Raw genomic sequence first — 27563 nt, 5'->3', positions numbered from 1 at the left:
GGGTTTTTATGGTCTAAGGCAGGGAGGGAAATCCGGAGCAGTGGTTCAGGGGATGGGGCAATCACCGGCGCGGGGTTAGGGGGAGGGGTGGCGCCGACGCAGTAGGGAGGCTGGGCAGGGTGGCGGTTTTGGGGAGATGCCTGGCTTGGGCTTTGGTGGTCGGCGGAAGGTGGCTGGTTGGGTTAGAGGTGTTTTTTTTTTTTTAATAATTAATTAAATAATTTAAAAAATAACCAATCATGCTGCCACGTGGCTTAATCAATCCTAATGACTAACGGCAAACTCCGTTAGTCATTAAGGGCATTTCGTGACATTTTTGTGAAACTCAAGTATATATGGTGAATTTGAAATTTTTTATGGATATATGGTGAATAAAAAATTAACTCAGGAGTATATGATAAAAAATCCGTATATTTTAAGTTACGTACAAATACATTAAAAATTTTACAAAAATTGATATTTTATGATTTGTTATGAATGTAATAAGTTTATTTTGTGATTTTTGAGTTTATAGGGATCTAAATTGTTGGCAAATGTAGCCCGTTATGATGGATTATAATAGTCATATCTGACTTCTAAAACTCCAAACCTGGACTTCAATTGTCAAATTTGACCATCTAGACCAATTTTCATACTGGTAATTGATAGTTGGATCACTTGATGGTAATTGCAGTTGTTAGGTTAAAAACTTATTTGACAGTGGAGTCGCTTGATGCCCATGGGCCAATTTGGTGGCGGTGTTTGTGGTTCACTTATTAAGAGTTTGATGGTCTCGATGGCTGACTGGCTCGAGTTCCACGGATGGTGGTGGTAGCCTGGGTTGCTATGACAGATAAGTGGTGGGGTTTTATTATATGGGTCTTAAGCTCATAACCTTATAACGATAGCAAGTGAAACTGAAATTGCATCCCCTATTAACTTGTTCCAAAACTCTGTTACGATTTTAGTAAAACAGAGTAGTAATAATTGTAAACAAAGCCTAAACTTAAGAATTACAAAGTAGCACAATTAATCAAGCAACAAACGAAAGAGAAATAATACAGATTATGTAAATACGAACAAGAATGCTGACAAAGTGACAATATAGAATTTCACATAAGACCAAACTCAGACAAATTGCCCATCAACGTTTTCTACGAGCAGAAAGATCCCTACCTATTCTCAGAAAAAATAGTGTTATAATAATAGAATAAAATATTAGTAATAACAATTGATTTTTCTAGCTTTCCTTCTAAAACTCCAGAGAAACTTTTGCCTATTTGAAAATGTAGTAGATCTAATGAAGGAAAGAGAATCAAGAGGAGACTCGTCCTACTCACTACAAAAATCTCTCTATGTATCACCAACTCCGAAAGGGGATATGGTACAAAAATCACTCCTACTTTGGAGGTGGTGCAGCCCCTTGGCGGAGGCCACCTCTTCCACCACCATTCTGGTAAACAAATCCATCCCCGTTGCGGTTGCCTCGAGAAGAAACTTCCCCGTTACGCCTGCCATTGTCACTTCTTACATATCCACGACCACCATTTGAAAAGTTGCCACGACCCCTGAAACCATCATTCCTGAAGCCATTTCGCCCAGAGGGATACGTGCTCACGCCATTGACAACTACAGAAAACAATAGAACATCAGATTAACAACCAATTTTTGTTGACTTTAGTAAGTTCCCCAACAGCAAAAACTGTATACTACGTAAAATGTAGCATGATGTGCTTACCTTTAGTACTCGTTTTCTTCTCTTCAATAAAAGCTTCTTTCCCACCAATATTAATGTAGCCCAACTGAAAAATTAAATAACACATCAGAATTAGACAATATGTAACAAGGAATCTCTGCAGCTGCCCAGAAGTATATGAATCCACACATAGTGATCAGATTATCTATAAGCCTATAGTTAAGGCGAAATCTTAAATGACACATCGTTTTCTGGTAAAAGTTTTTCCCATTTTTATCCTTTTATTTTACTCCCTCCGTTAAATGTTATGTGCAACTTTTACATTTCAGGATGATCAGGGTTATGTGCAACTCTCTGTTTTTTTTCTATTTTTAATAAACAAAAACCCTAGAAATTACATATTTACCCTTACTTGAAAATTTTGATTTTCTTAATTTTACCCTTAAATTATTTTAATCACAATAACCTTTTTAGTCTAATCTAAAATCATTAACCCAATTCTACCCATCCCATTTACTCATCTCCTAGTCTACCCACCACCCATTCATCTCTTTCCTCAACCTCTCTTCACCTTCACCCTCTTCATCTCTTTCACCTGCACGAGTCACGACCACCGCCCCTCCCACCACTATTCTCTCTCCTCCTTCACGACCACCTTCCACCCCACCACCGTCTTTCTCCTCCCTATGACCACAGCCTTTAGATCCCACCACCACGAATGATCCTCTTCATCTCTCCTCCCTCATAAGTTTTGGGTTTTCATGTTCTAAGTTTCGATTTTCCGGGTTTTGAGTCCCTCCCACCACCATTCAATTTTCTGAGTTTCAATTTTGTGGGTTTTGATTTTGATTTTTTGGGTTTTGATTTCGAATTTCTGAGTTTTGATTTTCCGGATTTTGATTTCAGTTTTCTGGGTTTTGATTTTCAAGGTTTTGATTTCGATTATCTGAGTTTTGGCTTTCTGGGTTTTTGGGTTTGGGATTTCTGGGTTTTTAGGTTAGGGAGGAGGCTGCCAGAAAAAGGAGGGAAAGACGGGGGAGGGGGCTGCCGGAAAAGGGAGGGGAAGACGAATTAGGGGTTGTTTGTTTGGGGATGGTGGGTTTTCGTGAGGGTGGGGGTGGTTTTGTGGGGGTGGGGGTGGTAGTGGTGGTAGTGGTGGTGGTGAAGGCGGCGGTGGTATTGGTGAAGGTGGTGTGGGTGGTGTTGCCTGGTCTTGGTGGTGGCAATGGGTTTTGATTAATTAATCTCTCCACCTTAATTACATACCACAAGTTGCTTAACTTTCTCTAATCTTTGCCCCTTAACTTTTGCATTGGCAACCGCAAACCTCCATTTTGTTGCACATAGCATTTAACGGAGGGAGTAATTGTTACTAAATCTTAACATATATACCATACCAATTCATAACTATCAACAAGGAAAATAATATTTTTTATATTATAACAAATCTAAAGTTATGGAAAAAAAAATTCCAACCAAAAAATGTATGAACTAATATATCATTTTGAAAACTAAAATTTCTTAAGAGTATATAACTTCTTATTCAATTAATCCTATTTTTTCACGCAAAAAATGTGAGACATAATCATATGTCAATTGTTTTATTTAAGTTTTAATATAATGTACTGTATTTTGAGTTAATTGTAAAAATAAATCTTAGTAATATCCGTGCATGAACAAGATCTAAACTAGTTCTTTATATACAACAAGAAAATGGAAAGGTACAGCCTAAGGACCCAACTAAGTTCATTTGCTCAATTATAACCTTGCATAATTGAATTGTACTAGGACTGTTTTTACTCTTCGTAGTTATAGGAATGTTCTCCTTGATATCTAGGTATAGAGAGATACTTAGATACCCAGGAGAACATTCCTAAAACTACAAAGATCAAAAACTAATAACTTCTGACATAAATCAAACAATGAGCTTCATCTAACAAGGCAGCCCCCAAAAGAACAATCTACATCCATATAAAAGATATTAGAGCTGGTAAATAATCATGGAGGTATACAATCTTCATGCTGGAAATTTTAATATTCCAAAGGAATCCAATAGCTAGTTCATGAATACCCCAAAAGATAATTATTTATAACCAAAGAGGGGGAAAAGCAATGGGAAAAATAAAAAACCAAAGTATTTGGTTTTATAAAAGCATAGCATGGGAAGCTATTAGAGCAGCAGGGGTAAACAAGCAGGTGGAAATTTTAAAATTCCAAAGAAATCCAACAGCTAGCTCATGAGTACCCCGACAGTGATTTCTTTATAAGCAAATAGTGGCAATGCAAAAAGAAACAAGGACAAACAGAGTCCAGAACGTACTTCGATTGCCTTCTGTTTCGCAGTGGCATCTTCATACTCAACAAATCCAAAACAATAACCCTGTAGCAAGCAGAAGCACAGAAGGAAAGAGATTTCATCGATAACATGCTTAAAATAGCTAGATAAAAAAAGTACATCTTGATTACAATAAGGTGCTTTTAGGCAAGAAAATACGCCTTCATGATTACATACCTTATTTGATCGTACTTGAATGCCATTGTGTTTGATGCGTCCAAATTTTTTGAATTCCTGCTCAATTTGAGCCGGAGTTGCATCGAAGGGCAAATCTCCAATATATACAGAATGACCCTTTTCTGCACATTTTCATTACAGAGTGTTAAATATTTATCATATCATAATTACTATTCTATTTTATAATATTAGACAAATGGAAATATAGTAAAGTTTAAATAATTGACACTTTGACTGTAGTACCTTCGGATTGGACAGCTGTATTACCATTGCTGCCATTAGGAGCAGATGATTCAGATACAGTTGCAGACACTGGAGCAGCAGGACGAGTTGGTTGTACAACAGGAGAGGCTGCTACATTCTTCTGTGGTGCCTTTGAAGTTGGAGCCTTAGCGGCAATAGTAGGTCTTTGCACAGGTGTCTTAGTTGCACCCTCATTCCCATTCTTAAGCTGAATTAAATCAAAAAATAACAAACGATCAGCATCAATAATAAAGATCCAACATAATCACATAGAAACAAAAACTTACAAGTGATGCATATGACTTCTTAGGAGCATCCACATGACCATTAGATAAAGTCTCAGCCACTGGTTGGACTTTAAGACCAGAGTCAACAGAGGCCTGAGGAACAGCCTTCTCAGTGACAGTCAATTTAGGTTCATCTTCGGATATGCTGATTGTTTTTGTCACATCCTCTGCAACTGGAGCATGATTTACAGTAACGTTTGAGGTTTCGATAGTGTCTGTAATGAAGCACAACATTTAGCATTGCAGAAATCAGAAACAACCTCTCCATAGAGGCAAAAAGGCAAGAAGATTATGACAGCGATGAAATAAAAGCTTACCTTCAACGGGAACCACAGGAGATGCTGGTGCACTTTTATCAACATCCTTCTCTTCTACTGAATTAACCTCTGGCGTGCTGTCTTCCTCAATAAACCTAAAAGTGTCATTGAGTACGAAAAAACCACCTTTGTTTTGAGGAGCTAGAAAGAATGACTCGGTGAAGTTCCTCCTCACATTGTCCTTTCCCGTCAAACATCCAGTCACTAATACGATCACTCCATTCATGTAAGAAGCTTGTGCATCGGCTGTCAATATCTCTACTTTGTAATCGGTACAATCTAAGGAGAGGATAAGACCCTTAATTCCCTGTAACATAAATTGCATTAGATCATATTGCCCAATTAGAAACATTGAAAAAAAAATACCCCAAACAGGCAAACACCCCTTAAGTTTTATTGGAACAATAATCAAGCCACAAAGATAGTACTATAACTATATAGTATACAATAAGTCAATGAGAAAAAAGTGGAAAAACAACAGAATTTCTAAACCACCAATCCACCATTAGATGATTCTACATCATAAGTATGACTTCAATGAATTTTCTCTATCAATACACAATATAAGCCATTACAAGACCTATAATTTATACATTTCAGATAACTGGTTGATCCTATCTACTAGTCTAAAGTACCACTCCAGGCAAGGAGATATAATAAGAGAGGCTTACTTCCATCGCAGTCACAGTCGCCAATGCTCCATCAGGGCCTGGTCGACTCATTGTGCTTGAATCTTGATAAAACCGGTAGACAAGCTCCGGTGACTGATGCAAAATTTTGTAAAACTGACCGACGAAAGCATTCCCCACCGTTTCCGCACTGAAATCTGAGGAAGGGGCATCCGTTTGTGCAGCCATCTCTGAAAAATCCAATTCAAATGTACACAATCAATCACAACACTACATTACATACAGAAAACCCAATATCCGGGTCGTCAATCAAAACCAATATCATGTTCATAAATCAACATAATAAGTCTTGATGAATTAGGGTTTTAGAACTCAAGTATACACCAATTGTACATGTATCTTTAACAGAAAACACAAGATCTATAAACAAGACAATAAGCAACACCGACACAAAGTAATTAACTTTCATCTACTTACATTGTGGACTAAGAACACAAACTATATCTAAACCCTAGATTCAATCAGGCTGAACTCTAAACTCTAAACCGGGATCATATCATAGTTCCGTCCTAACACTAATAAATTAGGGTTTTACATCACATTAAACAACCAAATTTGACTCAATTATCAAATTAATTTCTTCTCGCTCAAAGATTTGAATTTGAATAGAAAAAAAATATTACAAACAATAGTTCAATAATCAATCGAACTCAGAAGAACCCTAAACTGAATTAAAACCCTAGATTGTGAAATTGATATTCGATTAATAAAAAAGATAAATCAAACCTGAAGAAGCTGCTGAGGAATTCAGAGTAGACTGGTAGATTGAAGAACACAATGAAGCGACGAGAAAACGTTGTGTTCCGTATTTTAAGAGTGTATTGCCTAGCGACTTGTCACGAGACGAGGCTGCTCGATATATATATGCAAAGCTACTAGGTTAAAGCCTCACTTAATTTAGGAAACTAAGCTTAACAAGGAAATTTAATACCTAGTACGGACTAACAAAAGATATTACTCCTACTGGTACCAAACATCCTTACACTACCCTACCCTCCGAGAGGTGATGATAAAAAAAAACAAAAAAAATAAATAAATAAAAAATAAATAAATTGGGTCGGGTTGAGCCTGAGTATGAAATTTTATTCCCAAACATATATAGTTTTTGATTTATCGGGCCAAACTAGATTTTTCGGATTAGACTCGGATTTTAAACTAAGATTGTGTTTTACGCTTGTCTAAATCCGCACCTCTTTTTTTTTTCTTTCCCTTTTTTTTTGAAAAGGAAAGATTACCCCGTAAATCCGCACTTTCTTTGGATTGGGGTGAGTTGGACCATTGTTGATCACCTCTAGATTCTTGAATGCGTTACTTTGTGAAAGGTGTAAAGAATTGTGATTTTAAAAGAATTTTGGTAAAGTGTTCATTAATTGATCAGTCATTTGATGATAGGATGTACGAGTAGCAATGTTGTCTAATTCGATCTTATCTTAAACAAAGTAACAATTAACCTCAATAGGTTTTGTTTGCTTGTGAAACATCACATTACACCTTATAGGATGGTCATGTGAATTATGTCTTACATCGAGATAAAAACAAATAAAATAGACCTCAACTACTGTCATTCACAATTAGTATCAGGCAATAGGCACTAATTCAACAGAGGAGAGAAAAGATAGCGAGTTTTTCCTTTTCTTCCAATATACTAGAGAGAATTCCAAAATAACATATTAAATACGTTTTAGCTCAATAAATCGTATTTTTATTTTATTTAGCCAGTGAAAAAAGATATTTACAATTTATTTAGCCAATGAAAAAAGATATTTATAATTTATTTAGCCAAATGATAAAAGAAATTTAAAATTATTTTTAGAGGAACTTCCGTGTATACTTCATCCTCCAAGTCTCAATGTAGAAATGCGTTGTGCACAATCATTTGATGATGTTATAAATTACGAGGACCTTCGTTACAGATACTTCATTAGTTAATGTCAATAACAAAAAATCGTCAATTGCCAAAACCAACGTCTTTCCCCTTCAACTAAGGCCTTGTTTAGTTCAACTTATTTTTACTTATTTCAGAAAAAATAAGTTCAGATCAGATCAGATCAGAAAAAATAAGTTCATATCAGAACATCGTTTTATGTGCGGTTTTTTATCGCTAAATATTCTTAATTCCGTAATGAAAAAAATTGTGAAAATTACATATTAATAAACTACACATTATTACGAATCTAACAAGATCCCACTTGATATATTTTTTCCTTATAGATTATCGTACACTTAAGGTCAAAGTTTGGTCAAATCAGACAATCAGATCAGACCAGACCAGATCAGATTAGTAAAAATAAGGTGAACCAAACAAGGCCTAAGTGTTGTTTAGTTTCAACAAGCGATTTGAAATTTTCTGATATTCTAATTTTCGAATCGAATCATCGGGTTTCGGATCAGATTGATTTTCAAATCGAATCATCGGGTTTCGGATGAGGACGTTGAATTTTTTGAAAAATATCTGATTCAAAACTTTGATTTTTTTTTTTCAAAAGTAGTGTACAACTAGCCATTTGAGAGGAATTATTAACGCGGCCTTTTATGTCCTATGTCATTTGCATGACATTTTTGTTATAACTATTGGATTTTTTAATGTAAACAGACAAACCTTTGTCCGCTTCTCCCATATTGGACAAACCTATAAATCTGCCCATATTGGACAGAAGTTTACCATTTTTTGCCCATAATGGACTGAGTTTACGGGCAACCGGTTATTCAAGTCAACATTACCCATGTTGACCTCTAAAATAAAAAAATTAATAAAAAAAAAAAAAAAAAAACTCAAACCCCCAATCCACTGCCAACCCCTCCTTCCCTGACCTCATTGCCAACCACCCCTCCTCCCTCCGTCTGACGGCTACCAGCGCCCAACCCACCCCCAGCGCCGACAACCCCACCCTCGAACCCTAAACCACCTTCTCGAAACCACCCTCCTACACCACACAATTCACCCCTCAATGAAGATTAATCTCACTTGTGTTCGAATTTCAATGCTCAAATTCCTGTTTTGGTTGTTTTAAAGTGATTGATATGATATTCTTTTTTTTTGGTTTTTTTTTTTCGATTTAAAGTTCATGATTTCATTCTAATTCATATATCTGATATTCATTTTAATTTTCGTTTTACTTCTCAATTATTTATATCTGTGGGTTTTTGGTGTGGTTGCTCTATGGGTGTTTGGTTTTCATGTTATAATCTCTGATTTTATCATTTTTTTTTGTAGTGTTAGTTGTTGTTATGTTGATTTGTGGGTGGTTGATTCGGGAGCGTGGGTGAGAAGGGGTGTGGGTTGCGGCTGCTGTGATTGGACATCATCGCACCTGATTATTAATTTCACTTCCAGCCCTTTTCATCTTCCTGTGATAGGTGGTTAATGTTTATCATATCGGTGGAGTGGCGGGATGGTGGAGTTAAGACCTGAGAGGTGGTGCGGGTTTTCGGTGTAGGTGGTTGCTAAATGAAAGAGGTTTTTGGGATGTGGTGTCGAGCTAGTGGTGGGGGTGAGTTTTCGATTAAGGGGTGGAGTTTATATGGGTCGCCGGAGTTGGGTTGCGAGGTCAGCTGGGGTTGGACAGCGCAGACGTGTGATTTTGTCGGGGAGGTTATATGGTGGGTCAGGTGGTGTTCGGTGTGTGGGGTCAAGTAGTGGCCAAGTGGTCTGGTGGGAGGGAGTAGGGTTGGGAGTTCGTGGTGGAGGTTAGGTGGGGATCAAGTGGTGGTTGTTATGGTGGTTATGGAGAGGCGGTGGTGGTGCTGTTCTTGGAGGTGTTGCTGGAATTTGGTGGTGATGTTGTGGTTGTTCTTTGTTGTGGGGGGTGGCTGGCAGTGGGGTGAGGGGAGGGGGGCTGGCAGTGCGGTGGTTTTGGTTTTTTTTTTATTTCTTTTTTTTTTAAAAAAAATTATCAAAATTTAAAAATTAAAAAAAAAAAAACTTGATCAATGATTTAATGACAAGTAGATTTTTACCTGGTATAACAAGTAGGGTGACCTGCTTGGTCCATTTTGGGAGAAAAATGCAAATTTCTGTCCAATATGGGCAGATTTATGGGTTTGTCTAATATGGGTGAACCGGCCAAAGGTTTGTCTGTTTATGTTAAAAAATTCATAACTATTTACATATAGGTGATAAATGTGTTGAATGTTGTGCAGCTTTGTAATGTTCGAAACTTTAGTAAAGAAACTTTGATTTAGCTAGGGAACGGTAAAATAAAAATATCGAGTTCTAGAAATATAAATGTCTAATAAAATTTAAGTACTTATTGAGACAAATTGAATAAATTAAACAAGACATCACACAATTTTATACTCTGTAATCCTTATACTCAATATATATATATATTAAAATTAATTTATAATACTTTTAAAATAGTGTTTCAATTCTAAATAGAAAAAACAAAAAGAATGGAGAGTAAAAGATGACTTTAAAAATTAAACACACGTTTTTATTTATAAAAATTAATCAATTTAGGGGATTTAAGAGACAATTTAATACTTTTAAAATCAAATGAGGGCAAATATGTAAATTAACATTTTTAGGGACATAAATGTCCATGCATTGTTCATAAGAGTTTTGTTATATCAATAACTTAATACTAAAACAGACACCGAGAATGACACATGTTACTTCCTGGTGTTTTTTTTCCCTCCAAAATACCTCAGTCCTTTTTTTTTTTTTTTTATGCCACCTACTATATATAATCATTAACAACATAATACTAAAACAAACACCAGGAATGACACGTGTCACTTCCTGGTGCTGTTTTTTCCCTCCAAAACACCCCCTCCCCTTTTAGCAAAAAATCTTTTATTTTTGGAAAATTTGTATAATACAACTACAAAAATATTCCAAATCTTTACATAAAAATATATATATATATATATTATCTTTACATAAAATGTGTTTCTTTTTATTTCGTATTCTTAATTCTTCCACACACATTTACCTAAAATATTATTCTAACTCTTTTTTAATTATAGAAAAAGTGAACCACTGGTTCAGGTACAAGATACAATCAATACCGCCTGGACATTTTTTAGCCGGAGTATTATTGAAATTTTGCCCTAAAAGTAAGAATAAAATTGATTCATATAATTGATATTAAAGAAATTACTTTAAAATATCACTTTAATTTTTTTTTCAAATACCTCTAATATTTTGTTTCTTAGACTAATGGAGTATTACATATGATCAACAATTATATCATATGTCTAATTCTAGGAAAATATGAATTATCAGTCAATTTTTTGCTATTACGTAATTAAATAAATTTATATCTTAGTACATAAAAGAAAAATTATTGTCTTTTGTTGAAACATGTTATTGAGATGATAAATCTATTACATTTGACATTGTAAATAAATTGCATAGTAAAAGACACATCGGACATAGTGACAAGTGACATCTTCTTGTGTATCATTTTTTTTCAATAAATAACTATCATTTACAATTAAACTTTTAAGGCAATAAACAAACAACGATTAAACTACCATTTTTGGATAGCTTCGAAAATATTTTTATATAATACTCCCTCCAACCCCCAAATGTTTTTCCCAAGCCATTTGGACTGTGCACGTTTGTCAATGCAACACTTTGACCATAAATATCGTTAGTTGTTTATCAGTGAAAAATGTAACAATTGAATATTAATAATTAATTCATTGAGAAGAATCAAATAAGACCCAATTTGACAATATTGTATATTATATATTAAGAGTAATTTAAAAGATTCTTTCACCTTATGAATATTGTCAAAATTACTAATAGGAAGAAAAAAAGGGACAGAGGGAGTAACAAAGAGCGACGATATCATGTAGAGCATCAATTTATAAACAAAAAATGTACTATTAATAATAAGGTTAGTGTTGCTTAATTGTTGATTATAATTGCCTTTAATGATACGAGTACAATTGATTTCCATTGAAATTATTTTATTGATAAAGGTGATATATTATTTGTAATTTATATATTTACATGTATGTTGTGCTAATAGTTTTACTGAAGATTTTATTATGTTGTTTGATGAATATTTTCATGTTTATTAAAAGACATTTATAAATAAGTCTTTAGTCATATAGTCACTTTTTATTGTGAATAATATGCATCATTAATGTAATATAATGTATACTACTTTTAAATATTTTCAACACAACTAATCAACAATAATTTTTTTCTTCTCAATTTTAGTTTTAATAATTTTTGCGTTATTTTTTTATTTTTCTATATGCATTGCATTTTTTATCTCACAAGTTGCCTCATTTTTATATTATTTCACAATTAATTATGGGAAAATGATTATTACTACTGTGCATCGCACGGGCACTAATCTAGTTTATACACAAAATATTCACCAAATATAATTGTGGTAATTTTGATTCACACACTTTTCATATCTATACTAAAGTATTTTCCAAATCTATTATTTTAGATCTTATAAGAATTACTGTGATACCACAAATTTTTGAGTAAATGAATTTCTAGTATTCATTTTTTTATAATTATTTTCAAATTTCTTATTATCGTAAAAAAAAAAAAAAAAAAAAAAAAAAGAACTGATTGTGTGATTCAATCCTATTTCATTTGAAAACTAATTTTATCTAAAAATTTGAATTTTAATCTTATCATGGTTAGTTACATCAACCTATCTCAAACCTCAATCTCACCCAAATTCCACCTTATAAATTGCCTTGACCGTGAAAAGGGGGGGGGGGGAGCACAAAAACAACTATTCTACTTCTTCCACCCTTCATCTCCATTAATTTAATTGTAAGCCAAATTGATAGGTAAGAGAGCTCATTTAATTCATAACTCCTTCTTTATTTAGATGACTTTAACTAGTCAATTAAGCCTCAATCTTACGACTAGTAATCTTTAACACCTTTCACTATTAAACCCGTAACTCCATTGACGAACCCGACCTTTTGGCTCTCAAATTGAATCCGTTGCTTGTCTCCATTGTTATATCTCAATATTAGACCACCATAGCTTCAACTCATACCGTCAATTATTATCATCATCACTGTTGCTTCATTAGCACATTTTCCCTTTCGAAATTATGCCAAATTCATCAAACTGTAATGCTCTTATCCTATTTCTTTCAAAAGAAAAAAAAAAAGAGGTGGAAAACAAGTTATTATCGTTTGTGATTTAAGGGTAGCAGTACCATATATGGTGGTGGAATTTCATACTTTGTATTAAAATTTGAAAGCATTTGATGATTTTAAAGGATAAGTTGTCTTTAATAAAAATAGGAAAGGAAGACTACCAATATTGGTTATGGGTGTTCTTTTTGTTTTGTTTTCTTAAAAAAAGGAAAAATTTCTTTTGTAATCTATACGTAAGCAAGTTGGAGGCGTGTGTATAGTATTACTAACTAACTTAGTTTTATCATCGGTTTATTTGTAGACGGAGGCTACTAAGTGAACGTTTCGAAGGTTAATTACCTTGAATTTTTACGCACGATTAAGGTAATTTTCAATGTCCATCATCTTTAGAATCCCGTTAGGAAATTGTTTTGAAATATTGTGTGCCAACTATGTGCTTATGTAATTATATGTGATGAGTGTGTTACCGTATGATATTATGGAATCATATTTTATACTAGTTTTCTATATTTTGTGTACTATTATAAGTATTTTCGAAAATTTGATTAATTGGTATCGTATGAGTTTCTAAAATAATTAAAATATTAGGAATTTGATGATTGATTATATGTAATTGATGGTCTCCAAGGCCTACTGGGAAACGAGTTGTAATTAGTATGTCATGTAGAATGACTATGTTCTAAAATACTGAAATTGAAATATTGTTACTTGGGATTAAATTGATTTGTGCAATACTTGTGTGCAATGTGATCGGACAGTTTAATCTATTAATTAAAATGTACATTGAAATTAAGAAGGGAAATAAAACCCAAATAGGTTGCCCACTAGTAGTTATGGGTCAATGGGTATTAGTGAGGGGAGTGCACATCAGGGACATTCTGTTTTATTTTATGGCCATTTGGGGTTACGCGCGTCCCTCTGTTAAGCAGGTGGTGACAGGGACTAATTCCGGCTTACTGGCGTTCTCTTTCCCTTTCTTAACCAAAGTAATAAAGTGTTATGTGACAATTTGATATTGGTTTAGTATTATAATGTTTATGTAACTGTATTTTGTATAAAATGTTTTCAAACTAAAATTATTTATTTTACGGGATAGAGATGGAATTACTCAGTTTATCTGATTTTGGGAGTTTTCTCTCTTTTCTTGTTTCTAATTTATTTTGCAGGTTGGTGAGAGGGTACTTGGTTACGTGTGAGGAGACGTTAGAATAATCACGTGACTAAAACAATTTAGTTTACTTCCGAACTTATCTATTTTCCTTTTATTTACTTTAATTAAAATGTTTTACAGTTTGGATGTAATGACTATTTTATTTTTCCGCTACTACCACTTAGTTTATTAGATATCTTGTTTTGCTTTGCATTTGTTTTCTACGGAGAATAATGTAGCAGTAACACTCCCAAGGTTCGATGGTTGGGTTTTGAAAGTTAAAAAAGTTACTCTTATTGTTTTAAAAGACTCGAATTTTGGGGTGTTACAATCTATGTATGTAAAATTATGTTTTTAAATAGCACAATCAATCATCAATAACCAATAATCTTAATACTAAAACAGACACCGAGAATGTCACTTGTCACTTCCTGGTGTTGTACACACCAAAAATGACACGTGTCATTTTCTAGAGTGTCCCTTGGGATTTTTTTTTAAAAAAATAAAAAAGATATAATATATCCTTCCACAATATATATTGATACCATAAACTTGTGTTTTTAAAAAAAAAAATTCTAATTTCTAACATGATTTGTGACATAAATAGTATTATGCACTACTCTACCATTATTACAAGGTTTTTTTTTTAAAGATTTTTGTATTTAATTATGTATGAAAAATTCGTGGGAAATTCTACAAGGTGGCCTCAAGAATTTAACTTTTCCACGTGGAAGACGAACTTTTTTCCAACTCTCTTCAGTGGCACCAAGGTTTAGAAAAATTGACCATAGTGGCCTTTTTTAGGTTTATGGCTAACCTTTGATTTTTTTTTATTAAAAAATTATTTAAATTATATTTTAAAATAATAAAATTTAAATTATATTTTAAAATAATAAAATTAAAAAAAAGTAAAAAAATAAATAAAAAAATTCCCAAAAATTCCCAGCCACCTCGCTAACCCTAACCTTGCCGGAATCCGGCCAGCCACCAACTCCCGACCACCGAAACCACCTCCCAGCCAACTCCCAACCACCGAAACCACCTCCCAGCCCAACCCCCGATCTCCAATTTCCGAGCAGCCCACCTCCTTCCTCCTCCTCCATAATTTCCGACAGCCTATTCCTTCCTCCTTCCTTTCTCTTTCCCTTCACTCTCCATTAATTCCGATCCCCTCCACCCAGCCACCCACGACTGACCACGCACCCCTGCCAACCTCCCTTTATTGTCCTCAATTTCTCTCTCTTCGTTTTCAATTTCCGGCTGCCGCTTATCCTCTTTCGACACCGAAATCTCAGCTCGCCCTCCTCGAATAACAGGACCCTTTTTTCGATTTCGAGGGTAGTCAGAAACTGGACAAAGGAGGGGGAGGGGCAGCAACAGTCAGTAGGGGGGTAGGGGTGGGGGTGGTCGAAAACTGGAAAAGAGAGTAGGAGGGGCCGCAGAGGGGTAGGGGTGGTCGGGGAAGGTGGGTGGCTGGGTTCGAGATTGGGAGAAAGAGAGGAGGTGGAGGTGGGGGATCGAAGGCCGGCGCACCGGCGAAGGTGGAGCTGGGTGTTGGCGTTGGTGGGGGTAGGGGAGAGGTGGCTAATGGATGCCGGAAGGGGAGGGGCTGCTGGGGCTGGAATTTTTGGGATTTTTTTTTATTTTTTTTATTTTTTTAATTTTATTATTTTAAAATATAATTTAAATAATTTTTTAATAAAAAAAAAAAATCAAAGGTTAACTATTTTAACTAAAAAGTTAGCCATAAACCTAAAAAAGGCCACTACAGTCAATTTTTCTAAACCTTGGTGCCACTGAAGAGAGTTGGAAAAAAGTTCGTCTTCCACATAGAAAAGTTAAATTCATGAGGCCACCATGTAGAAACGCTAGGAAAGATATGAAAAAATATTTTAAGTCAATTGATTATTGAAAAAAAATACTTCATAAGAGAGAATGAATAATAGATTAATAGTGTGTAAAAAGAAATCTATTTGCGTACTAATACATATTGTTAAGATATTCATTTGGTTAACAAGAAGAAAATGATACGGAGTATAAATTTGTTAGTGAAATATACTGTATATAAAAATACATATATGCGTATTTTAAAATATCTATTTTGCTAATAATAGACTCTTTCATAATAAATAAATTCATTTTACGAAGTAATAACTTAGACAGATTCATTTTTTTCATTATTAAATGTAGTATTAATTATATACAGAGTAATAGTTATTGAAAATTACCGTGTATAATATGGGACTTAACCTAATTTTTATAAAGTAGGGATATCCGAAATCTTAACTTCAGATCAGATATTTTTAAACACCGCTTCGGCCCGACCTTCAACAATAAGACTCATCTTGCTTAAATTCGCCTTGAACACCTAAATACTTCCAAGAGCAACAGTTTTTTTTTTTTTTTTTTTTTTTTTTTGAGGGAAAGAGCAACAGTACTTTATCTTGAGGCAACTCCTCCAAAATCCAGGTACCATGTCGTTCAAGGGCATCAAGTTCTTCATTAAAAAAAAAAAAAAAGGCATTCTCCAAAAATAGAGAGCCCCCAGCGAGGATCGAACTCGCGACCTCTCGCTTACGAAGCGAACGCACTACCACTATGCTATGGAGGCATTTGTTGACACTTTTTCTTAAAAAAGCAAAATTTTTAATTATTGTTATATATTTTTTTGAAAAGCGTGTTTTCAGTTCACTGCGTCTAGGGAGGCAAGTAGAAAGGAGAAGGCGGAAGAGGAGAGAGAGGAGAGAGAAGAAAGGAAGAGAAAATGTGTGGAATTTCATTGATAATTGATGGCATTTGCTTCGATTTATCCTCCATCAATACCATTCAACAATCATCTTCAGATGTTACTTTTGAACCAGTTAAGTTATTTCTACTCCTCTTTTTATGTTTTTTGGTGGGTAATTTTGAGCTGTATTATTTCTGCTTCAATTTGCACTATTAATTCTGGATATCATAGAAAAACCCCATTTAGTGAAGAAAATTTGATGGGGTTGTTGTTGCTGTTCATATAATTATTATTTCTTCTTGTTCTTGACATATTTGCTGAATTGGGGTTTTATTTATGAATTTAGTTTGGTGTTTGGTGGAATAAGTATTTTGTTGATTAAGTAGAGGTGATCATGGGCCGGGTCGGGGCGGGGCACAATTTTTCTATGGTAATGCTATATGAATGAACAGTATGGTAGATTGCTGCCCTTATTGGTTATGTGGAAACATATTGGACTAATAGGAGGACTACTTGCTGTACTGGATGCAGTTTACATTTGCAATTGATGACTTGAAAGCCGGTTTACGGAGACGAGGTCCTGATAGTTTGGGGATCAAAAAGGTTATCCTTGAAGTGAGGGATACAGAAGTACATTCTTATGTTGCCAGGGACGAGGAAACTGAAAGGGAAATCTCTTGTTTGCGCGCTATGCGTGATTGTAAACCTTTTTCTGATAGAGAGAGTGGAATTGGAATGCAGCAGTCTGTTGCAGCGATGTACTTTGTTGGTGCTGTATTACAGTTGAGGGGAACAAAGCCAGTTGTGCAGCCGTTAGTCAGTGCGACTGGGAATGTCCTCATTTATAATGGTAATTTCAACATTATGTATTGTTGTTGTAGATTGAAAGGGCTTGAGCAATGCTAGACAAAATCTTTAGTAGTGTAGACGAGTGAACATCCATGATTAAGCAAAACAATCATGGTTGTTCACTTGTCTAAACTAATATTGAGTAGATATTGGATGTTTGGTGGGTAGCTTATTTGAAAATTTCAAGTCTTGCCATATGTCTTATAGGTCTTAAGTCATTTTGATGATAAGATTGAGTTTGTCGATTATTATTGCCTTCGTTTAATCAATTTTACTGAGGATGAACTATTAAATTTTGGATGAGAAAGTGAAGACCTTTTTCCTTTTATATTCTTTTTCAAACTTGCTTGTACCCTTCTCTTGTTCACTGACCTTTATGTGCTTCTGTTTGTTGTTCTCGATAGCAAAATAAGTGGTCTTGCAGCAGTGTTCTGAGTTTCTATATTGATTTTGATAAAAAAAAAAAATCAATTACATAATTATATGCTTATGATTTTGGTAAATTCATCCTTTGGTGAGGGAGGATAGCCATAAGATGCTTGCATTCTGTAAACTTAAAGTGCAAAGCTTTGTTCTTTTTCAATTGAAGGATGAATTGCTTTCTTTTCCTATTATATGCAGTGAATATGTGTGTTCTGACTTATGCGTGTATCCATTTTGAAGGTGAAATATATGACGGGCTTTATGTGAGCTGTGACAGCAATGATACTAATGTCCTTCTGCAGTCTTTGGAAAACTGTTGCTGTTGCCAATCCCATGAAAATGTGAGCAGCTGTAGCGGAAAACCAATCCCCGAACTTCTTTCATCTATCAAGGGGCCATGGGCCGCTATATATTGGCAGGTATCCTCTTGGACTGGTAAGTTCCTTTTGGCAGTTTCCTAGAGTCATGCTGCTTTTTTCCTTTTTAAATGTTACATTTTTGAATTATGCCCATCGATCTTAGGATGCCTCCAGGACTTTGTGGTTTGGCAGGGATGCATTAGGGAGGAGGAGTCTTCTTGTTCATTGGCCCACTTCAGAGGATTCTCGGCTTGTTTTGTCTTCTGTATCACCAGCATCCACTTCCCAGGAGCCTGGTAATGTTGCTACCTGATTCTCTTTTCTGTTACCCCTCCTTGGAAAACATTATGACATTACCACTTGATTAGGATTGTTTTAAGCACAAACTGTAATAGCTGTGCTGTTTAAGCATTTTTTTTAATCCTTGAAGTAGATCTTCAATTTTGAGTGGTGTCTGCATAACTGCACAACTACTGTTGTCTGGATTGAGGGTGCAATTTATGTCCAAGATACGGAGTATAAATGATGCCATTAATTCTTATATCCTATGCGACCTTGCGTTAAATCTAATTAAAGACCTATTTATGTCTTTACAAGTTGAGCACAAATGTGTAATTACTTTTTAATCCTCTTCTGTTTCTTGAATGTCATTGAAATTCACGTGTTTCTGAATTCAATTCCACATTAATCCATTTAATTGTTGTCCTCTGAATTCATCTATTATTCTATTAATGAATTGTTTGATGATCCATCTAATTTCATGTCAGAAAAATAATTTGATAGAGCCATTTTATGCCTTAGTTACAGGGTTATCTTAGGACAACCAACGTTCCAATGGTGTAATAATTCCTTAAATATTTTAAGGAAGAAAAAGGGCGTAAATGCTCCAGGATTCATGTGATTTTTAAGTTAGAAGGAAAATGATGATTTTACAAATAAGATTGTTAAGATATTATCACCAGGTAATCAAAAGAGATTGTAGGAGACTATTCAATGATTGATTGTCTACTGTATATGGGGGCTTTAAATCTAAGTTTTCCAATTTGTCCGTCGTTTGGATTGTCGCTTATTGGTCAACTGTAATGAACCGACATACACGGATGGTTACACGGATGGTTCCAAAGAGATGAATAATGATGATTTTGATTAATAAAGCTTTGAACCTGAAAATTTAAGAAGAATTTCAAAGAAAGAAGAAGATGAAATTTGCATTAAAATCTGTATATAAGAAAGATAGTAGAAGCTTTCGAGAGGCTTGTTCTCTCCCTAACCAACATTTGAGAGTTTGGAGCTCTCCACTTTTTAGCAATATTCAGCATGCCTTTTCCCTATGGCTACTCTCCCTTATCTATACTAAATCTGATGACTATTAACAGAATAATATTAGACTACCTATAATGCCCCTCCTTTAGGTCTGTTCATTACATCAATCTACATAATTTCTACTCCTTAATAATGCATTCCTTACTAGTTGTTTTTCACACGTGGCATTTGGTTGATTCTGCTGGGTAGCTCTTCCATCCTCTATATCTCCACTTGTGCTGCACTATGCTGATATAATCTGTTTTCTAGATCCTGAAGTTGAAGGTAGAGCTAGTAACATTACATACTGGGAAGAGCTCCCCTGTGGGGTGTACAGTATCGCTATTGATGCAACAGGAGCCGGTGCCTGTCTGGCTGGAAAAATCAGAAAACATGAATGGATGAACTATATGCTAAAAGATCTGATCAAGTGGGAGAGAAAACTGATTGAACCTAAGCTTATGGAGTTTAATTCTTCCAATTGCTCGCTACTTTTAGGGAACTCAGACATCCTTTCAGCATCTTGCAATGGTATGTAATTACTATGGTTTTCAGGACAAAGTGTTCAAGCTTGCCTGTGAAAACTGATAATGACATTAAACCTTAATTTATTGAATTTTGTTCTTTTCATGCTTGATTTTCCGTGTTGTTGTTTAGATACCGACTCTTAACATTGTTGTCTCTTTATACTGTTTGTGGATAACTATAGGAACATTACACTCTTCAACTATTTCACCAGCTGACAGGGTCTTGGCTGCCCTGAGAAAATCCATCACACGACGTACTACCCAAAACACAATTTATAAGGTGCTAAACTGTTAGATTTCTAGTTCTTTACCTTTAAGATATTTCTCTTTGACATTGTCTATTTACTTATTTGTGAAATCTTTCGCTCTTGATGTTCTATGCATGTACCTTGCAGACTTTTCTGTTTGTAGTACTCATGTAGTTATGTGGCTTGGTGACTGTTAATCAGAACATAAAATTGTCAGTTACTAGTAGACAAGAATCTTTTGAAAAGTGGCATATTTTGCTGATGGAATGTAGATGTCTTACTTTGAAGTGTGATGGAGTTTTTGCTCATTCATTCTTAGTGGCCATTCTGGTGACAATTCCTGTTCACTCAACCTGTTGCCAAATAATAAATAAATATTATGATTTGAATAATTGTACATTAAATATTGAACTTCACTATGTGCATGTTTGGCTAATTTATTAAATGGGTTTCAAAAAATTTGTAAAATGTTAGTTATTTGTTAAATAAATTATCACAAGCAAGCTCTTTTGTCCACTTTGAATAATGTCAGACTTTACTACTTTCCCACAATGAGTTATATACTTATCTTTGACTTAACACAATCAGGAGTGTCTCTAGAACAGTTATCTAAGAGTAAGAAATACTCCTACCATAAGTTATATGTAGTAATTTTAGTAAACAATAAATTAGAGATAGCCAAAAAAAGGAAATTAGGCAATCATGGACTATCTGACACATTTTCAGGCTTTGGTTCACAATAAACTTTATCAACCAATTACTGTTCTCTCAAATAGCATTCTGATCAAGTATTTAATAATACCCTCTTTCAAAATTAAGGTTTGACCTTCATGATCTGAGTTCTTTGAGCATGCTTTTTTATTTCAGTTTCCCATAGTGTCACATCTTCCTAGGGTCTGCTGGACTTTTTCATGGTTGTGGAAAGGCACTATAATTTGCATCGCGGTTTATACTTTTTAATGTTTCATTAAATTCTATCTAGCTGTTGAAACTTGAAAGTTAATGAGGCCCTTATGTTTGGCTTCTAACTAGATCCAATTGTTTGGACATCATAGATCAAGAAGGATTGAACTCATTGAAGGATTCACTTTGAAGTTTGAAATCTAGAACATTTACTTGCTTTGAGTTTTACACAAAATTTCTGATGCTTTGGTTGTATCATTAGACGGTTCTTAATGTTTGGTTTCTGGCAATTCAGCTATGTGTGCCACTTGGGACATATATGTTCCCTTCATACACAATTGCATTATTTGCATGTAATTGGGAAGTTAAAAAGATAGCTAGATGAACAGTTACAAAACTGGAATATGATCAGATTCCATATGTTATGCAATTATTCTTGCTAATTTCTCATTTTTTGTGCTCTCTGATCAGCAATAGTTTTTGTAAAGAGACCAGGTTCTGAGGGGTATGAACCGTAGGGCTCTTTAGGAAGGATAAACTGTGGCACTGTTGATGTAATTTGTGTCAGATAGGAAGATTTGGATGATAATAAATTATAGTATAGCCGCTACATATCAAACATTTGCTCCAGAGTATCGAGTGAAGTACTGGCAGCTGGTTTTCTTTTAAATCATTAATGCCTTAAGTGGGTTGTTATCAGTCATGGCTTTGCAGACAAGCCAGCTAGTAAGAATAGTTGAATATTTATGCCGTTTCACACTTGTTGTCCTAGTTGGTCTTTTACAATGAATAAGAAAAGTGGAATTAAACTAATATCAGTAGCTTATAACCATTATCAGAGGAATAAATTCATACATTGAGAGTTAATTGATAATTAGAATTGTTAAACGTTGTCAAACAAAGAGGAGGGAAATCACAGTCAAATGGAGGGAGTATATAGATAGCTACGATGAAGGAAGTTGGTCGCAAATGAGCTTAAATGCTTTGGTATGTAGTGCGTACTTGCAGAGATGATGGCCTTTACTTTTCTGGTGCAGCATTATTTTTCCTTTTTTTTTTTTTTTTTTTTTTTTTTTTTTTTTTTTTTTTTTCTTTTGGGGTCAGCAGTATTTAACTCACTTGAATTAACTCTAGCTCTTCTGATTGAATTTTAATCAGCAGGAAGCTTTGCATGACTGACAAAAGAACACTGTTCCTGTGGCTGTTCTCTTTTCAGGAGGGTTAGATTCCATGATACTGGCTGCAATACTGCACGAATGCTTAGATGCCGAATGTAAGTGGCTAGTCTATCTTAGAAGGCGTCATTAAACTACAATGCCTTTATTGTAATTATGATTTGTTGATTTTATTTTGGACGTCTGATTGATTATCTAGAGCTTGATGGCAGATGACATTGATTTGCTAAATGTCAGCTTCAATGGCGAAGCAGCTCCTGATCGAATTACTTCTAGAGCAGGACTGAAAGAACTGAAAAGAATTGCACCTTTGAGAAGGTATAATAATAGCCTGATAGGAAATGAAGATAACATCCTTTCTGTTTTTTTTTTCCCTCTTTTTGTGTCCTATTTAGCTTCTCTAGAATGCATCGTTTTATCTAGTAGCTACTTCGTATTAAAACAAACTCTTATCTGCAGTGAATTTAAAATAAAAAGTTTGAATAATTACCTTCTTGGAACCAGGCAAGGTGAGTTGGAGGGCTGGGAGGGGATATATAAATGAAGTATTCTGTGACTGCTCTCTACAGCGATTGCACATAGTTTTTTCAAAGCGGTAGACACTATTCATTTTACCAGGCAAGATCCCGGGCCTTTAAACAAAAGGGAGAGAATAATACAATTCATTGTCTGTAGAAATTATCACTATCCGTTTGGCTTTCTCTGTATTGTTTGTGGTAGTAGGACTTGCATTCTACTATCTACATTCCATATAAATGTTCTTGGTTTTATTTTGAGTATTTTCCCAAATTTTCTTGGATATTACTTATGTATAATAAACTCTTAAGCTTGTCCGTCTTCTAGATATTGATGTAGGATTTATTTGTTATAGACTCGGTGTCTACCACCACTGAGCCAACAAGGAACACAGTAGCACACTAGCACTAGAGGACAAAAGCAATTAAGAAAGCACTAGGGGGGGGGGGGGAGCATGGGACTGATTCCTGATTCTGTATGGCAGCAGTAGAGGACAAGAACAATTAATATTAGGTTAATGTTTTGTAATGTGGCTTTAGTATATAAAGTGTAGTAGTGAAGGCAGTAGGACATTATGTGAATTGTGAGGAAATATGTTGAAGTAATGGTAATCTCAAGTTACTAAGAGAGTGATAACCAAAAGTTATCGAGAGATTAATAGCCTAAAGCTATTAACCTATCACTTTTGTATCCATATTTCTGCCATTATCAATCAAAGACTCAAGCTTTTATCTTTACATTTCTTGTTCAATAGAACTTATAACCTGAAAATCCTAGTCTATTACATTATTCTTTCACTTGTGTTGACAGATTAGGATCTGCTTATTCTCTTCTTGCACCTTTTTCAAAAAGTAATAATCACAAAGTTGAATGGATGTATAAGTAGATTAAGAGCAACAAAGAAAAGTAAGATGAAGGTCCATGGCTAGAAAATCTTCATTGTAGAACAGTTGACATGGCACATTTATTTTGCTTGACAGAATTAAATAATTACATCATGTTTTGTTTTAAAATAAGGTTTAGCGCATGATGATCTTAATACATGGCCTTTTTATTTCCCCACCTTGAGATATGATCTTTATCGAATAACATAATGGTGTTCATGTATGTTTATTCCGTAGAAATTATATAAAAGCTACATCAGCCATTCTCAAGGTAGATTCTTCTTCTAGGATCCACTGTGTAAATTTTATTACTCCGTGCAAATCATTAAAAAGGGGGAGGGGGATTATCCTGTTAATTCTGATGGGTTGGGTCATCTTGTTAGATTAGCAAAATAATTCGATTTATTTGCACGATCATTCATTTAAGATGTACATTCCTTTGACATCAAATAACGCCACATTGCCCACATAATTGATTTTTCGAGTTCACTAGTTACTTGATTCTTCTTTCTCTTTACTGTATTGATAACTGTATATAACTTTCCTAATTTTACTTTGAGAGAAATGTTCGTAATATTCAATTGTTTGGAGAACATAGGTGGAGACTTGTGGAGATTGATGCTGATCTCTCGAATCTAACCATGGAGATGAAGCAAGTTATGGCTCTAATCAACCCTGCAAAAACTTACATGGTACTCCATTTTTATCAGTTTTATCTTTATATAGAACTTTTAGAGACTATTTTTGTTCTGAATCTGGATTTTATGTATTTAGGGCTTATTCTGTTCACCTAATTTTCACTTATTTCAGGAAAAAATAAGTTCAGATAAGCTAAATTTAGGAAAAATAAGTTCTGATAAGGGTTACCTAAGTTCAATTTACATCTATAATAAGTTATGATAAGATTTGAAAGTTCAGATAAGATAATACTTTCTCCATTCCACAAATATTGCAACAATTACCATTTTAGGAAATTTCACAACTATTGCAACATTTCCCTATATGCACATGTTTTCTTTCTTTCTCTCTCCGTATTACATGGGTCCCTATTTTTATTCCTCTCTATCTTTGTCCTCTTCTTAAAATTTGTGTCCCATTCCCATGTTGTAATATTTGGGGAACGGAGGAAGTATAACTTTAGATAAGTTCAGATAAGTGAAAATCAGGTGAATAAAACGCACCTTGTCTGGCTTTGGAATTTTTTAGTCTACCATTATATGGACGAAAGCCTTATTTGTTTGACTGTTTGCATGCTGGAGCTGGACCATTATTTTATGGGGTGTCAGTGTCTTGCCTTTTTTTTTGTATGTAAATTTAATTTTTAAAATTAATTTTATTAATTACCCTTTTCCGTTTCCCTGTCTGGCTTAATGATCAGGACCTGAATATTGGTATAGCACTAAGGTTGGCTTCTGGCGGTGATGGTTGGGTGCATGAAGTAATTAATTCTGCTCTGCATGAAGGCTATCAGCGCTTCAGATACAAGTCTGAAGCAAGAATACTACTAGTTGGTTCTGGTGCCGATGAGCAATGTGCTGGATATGGTAGGCATAGAACAAAATACAGAAATAGCAGGTAGTCTTATTTCCCATCTTTTTCATACATCAACCATGTATATGGCTCTGGCTCTTCTTACTTTCTTAGCAACTCCCCCCCCCCCCCTCCTTGCTTCCAAGAAAATACCCTCGTATTAGGAGTGGTGCAAATATTTTCTGGCATTTTCTTTCGGTGATTTGATTAATTTGAGGAGTAATAAGTAAGAAACACAAGAGGAGTGTGGAAAGAAATGATGCTCTATTGGCTTCTAATTTTGAACATCTGCATAAATCTCCTCAATTGTTTAAAAATGAGTAAAGTGCAATGTCTCCTCTACTTAAGGTTTATTGTCCCCAAGTTTTTTTAGTTTGATTGAAGATAACACAAGATAAAAGCTAGAATCTAGATCTCTTCATCTCCAATCTCCTTCCTCTTCCTTAAGTACATGAATTAGAGAAGCAGACTCTATGCTTTTCCTTTCTTTTCCATTTGTCTTATTGTTTCATTACTTAATTTTATGCTATGATCAGTTGGCTTGGCCTACATGAAGAAATGAAGTTGGACATGCAGAGAATCTGGAAAAGAAATCTTGGGAGAGATGATAGATGTATTGCTGACAATGGAAAAGAGGTAATGCTAGTCTGCTTCCGACTTCTCAGTTTTCACGTGAAATAATTGTTGTGTGATAATTATCAACCGGCATTTTCTTTTCTATTCTCCTCAGGCAAGATTTCCGTTCTTGGATGAGGACGTCATAAGGAGTTTACTTGACTTTCCACTATGGGAGATCGCTGACCTCAATCAGCCAAGTGGCAAGGGTGATAAAAAAATTTTGAGAGAGGTAATGCCTTTTTTTATGCTGAACTAATCCCTAGTGCTGTCTATTAATATGCGTTTTTGTATCAATTCGTAGTCCAATTGCTTGGACTTTTCATGATGTAGTCTTTCACAATCTTGGTGAATCTAAGTATTATCTTACTGAACCATCTTTTTTCTCCGTGTTAAGGTTGCTAGATTGCTTGGGTTACATGAAGCAGCAATTCAGCCAAAACGAGCTATTCAGGTAATGCAAGTATACCACAGACTGCAAAAATCTTCGTAGTTTCAAATTAAGGTGGAACTAATGTATTTTCAGCGCTGGTAGATTAACTAATATCTTTCTGTGCTGCTTCAGTTTGGCTCCAGAATAGCACAAGAATCAAATCGTAAGAATTTTGGCAGCAACCGTGCAGCAAATCAAGCATCTGCTGGCAGTGTAGACTTCCACAAGTCATTAAGTTAAAATCTCGTGTTACCTGGTGAGCGTGCTGATGGCATTGGTAAATGATTGGCAGCAGATGTTTTCAGTTTGGTTCCATTGAGGATTTGCTTACGAAGTGTAGATGCATAATGATTTTCCAGCAGTCGAAGTTTGCTGAGCATGACAAAATTTTGCTTTGAAGGTTTTAATTGCACTTGAATTTTGTATTTTCAAAGTTTCCAACTTCCAAGTATTTAGTTGAACAATATAAGCATATTCATGTAATATCAAAATCATTTTGAGAAATTCTACATGGTGGCCTCATATTATTCCAATTTCCACTTGGCGGAATATTTTTTGCCATATTCTCAAGTGATCGTTGAGTGACAAACATATGCTTGTGTAGTTGTGCATACACTAAGAAACAAAGTACTTAAATTAATTAAAAGATTAAAGTGAAATTTAATCCCTATTAGGCTTTCTTTAATTTAGCATATGTGTGGTGTGTGAGAGAGAAAGAGTGTGAGGGAGAAGGGTAGAGATCTAATGAAAACATTACCACCATTTACTGATTTGAATCTAACATTGTTGTTTAACTTATTAAAACATAAGTATATATATAAAAAAAAGTATAATGAACATTTTATTTAAGATTTGAACAAGTAGTTAGACCACTAACAAACAAATATTATAAACATCTTAAGTTATTTTATCATTTTCAAACTAGTAGTAACTTTTAGTTCAAATATAAAACAATTATTTACGAAGTATTATTACCTTGTATGTGATGACATCAAATGCGGTCCGTTTGGTTTGATGTAAAATGTTTTTATAGAAAATGATTTTCACATCTTTTCCCATTTTCCTTTGTTTGGTTTGTGAAGGGGTGGAAAACAATTTTTCCAATG

The 27563-nt window shown here is 34.6% G+C and overlaps 1 protein-coding gene, 1 non-coding gene and 1 pseudogene across 2 annotated transcripts; 1 reads left to right on the top strand and 2 right to left on the bottom strand.

Annotated features, from left to right (window-relative positions):
* Positions 1–1008: 1008 nt before the first annotated feature.
* Positions 1009–6687, bottom strand: LOC110686109 (ras GTPase-activating protein-binding protein 1-like). The gene is made up of 9 exons (XM_021862695.1): positions 6450–6687; positions 5706–5893; positions 5035–5341; positions 4718–4932; positions 4431–4638; positions 4188–4309; positions 3996–4055; positions 1718–1781; positions 1009–1608 (listed from the first exon to the last, which is right to left on the bottom strand). The coding sequence occupies exons 2-9, from the start codon at positions 5889–5891 to the stop codon at positions 1379–1381; spliced, it is 1392 nt and encodes a 463-aa protein (XP_021718387.1). The 5' UTR covers positions 5892–5893; positions 6450–6687; the 3' UTR covers positions 1009–1378.
* Positions 6688–16188: 9501 nt separating this feature from the next.
* Positions 16189–27069, top strand: LOC110686108 (annotated as a pseudogene).
* On the bottom strand, positions 16505–16576 carry TRNAT-CGU. Its single transcript has one exon. It is a non-coding gene; the product is annotated as a tRNA-Thr (tRNA).
* Positions 27070–27563: the final 494 nt, after the last annotated feature.

This window comes from Chenopodium quinoa, unplaced genomic scaffold, assembly GCF_001683475.1.
Source record: "Chenopodium quinoa cultivar QQ74 unplaced genomic scaffold, ASM168347v1, whole genome shotgun sequence".
NCBI lineage: Eukaryota > Viridiplantae > Streptophyta > Magnoliopsida > Caryophyllales > Amaranthaceae > Chenopodium > Chenopodium quinoa.
The sequence above is the reverse complement of the archived record's forward strand: the minus strand, read 5'-3'. Positions and strand labels throughout refer to the sequence as shown.

What these genes read in the sequence shown, in the direction of transcription:
- LOC110686109 (XM_021862695.1), bottom strand. Translation starts at nt 5,891, where the DNA reads ATGGCTGCACAAACGGATGCCCCTTCCTCAGATTTCAGTGCGGAAACG. An exon ending in AGAAGTCATATGCATCACTT is followed by an intron (nt 4,639 to 4,717) that starts GTAAGTTTTTGT and finishes GATTTAATTCAG; the next exon opens with CTTAAGAATGGGAATGAGGG. An exon ending in TACAGCTGTCCAATCCGAAG is followed by an intron (nt 4,310 to 4,430) that starts GTACTACAGTCA and finishes GAAAATGTGCAG; the next exon opens with AAAAGGGTCATTCTGTATAT.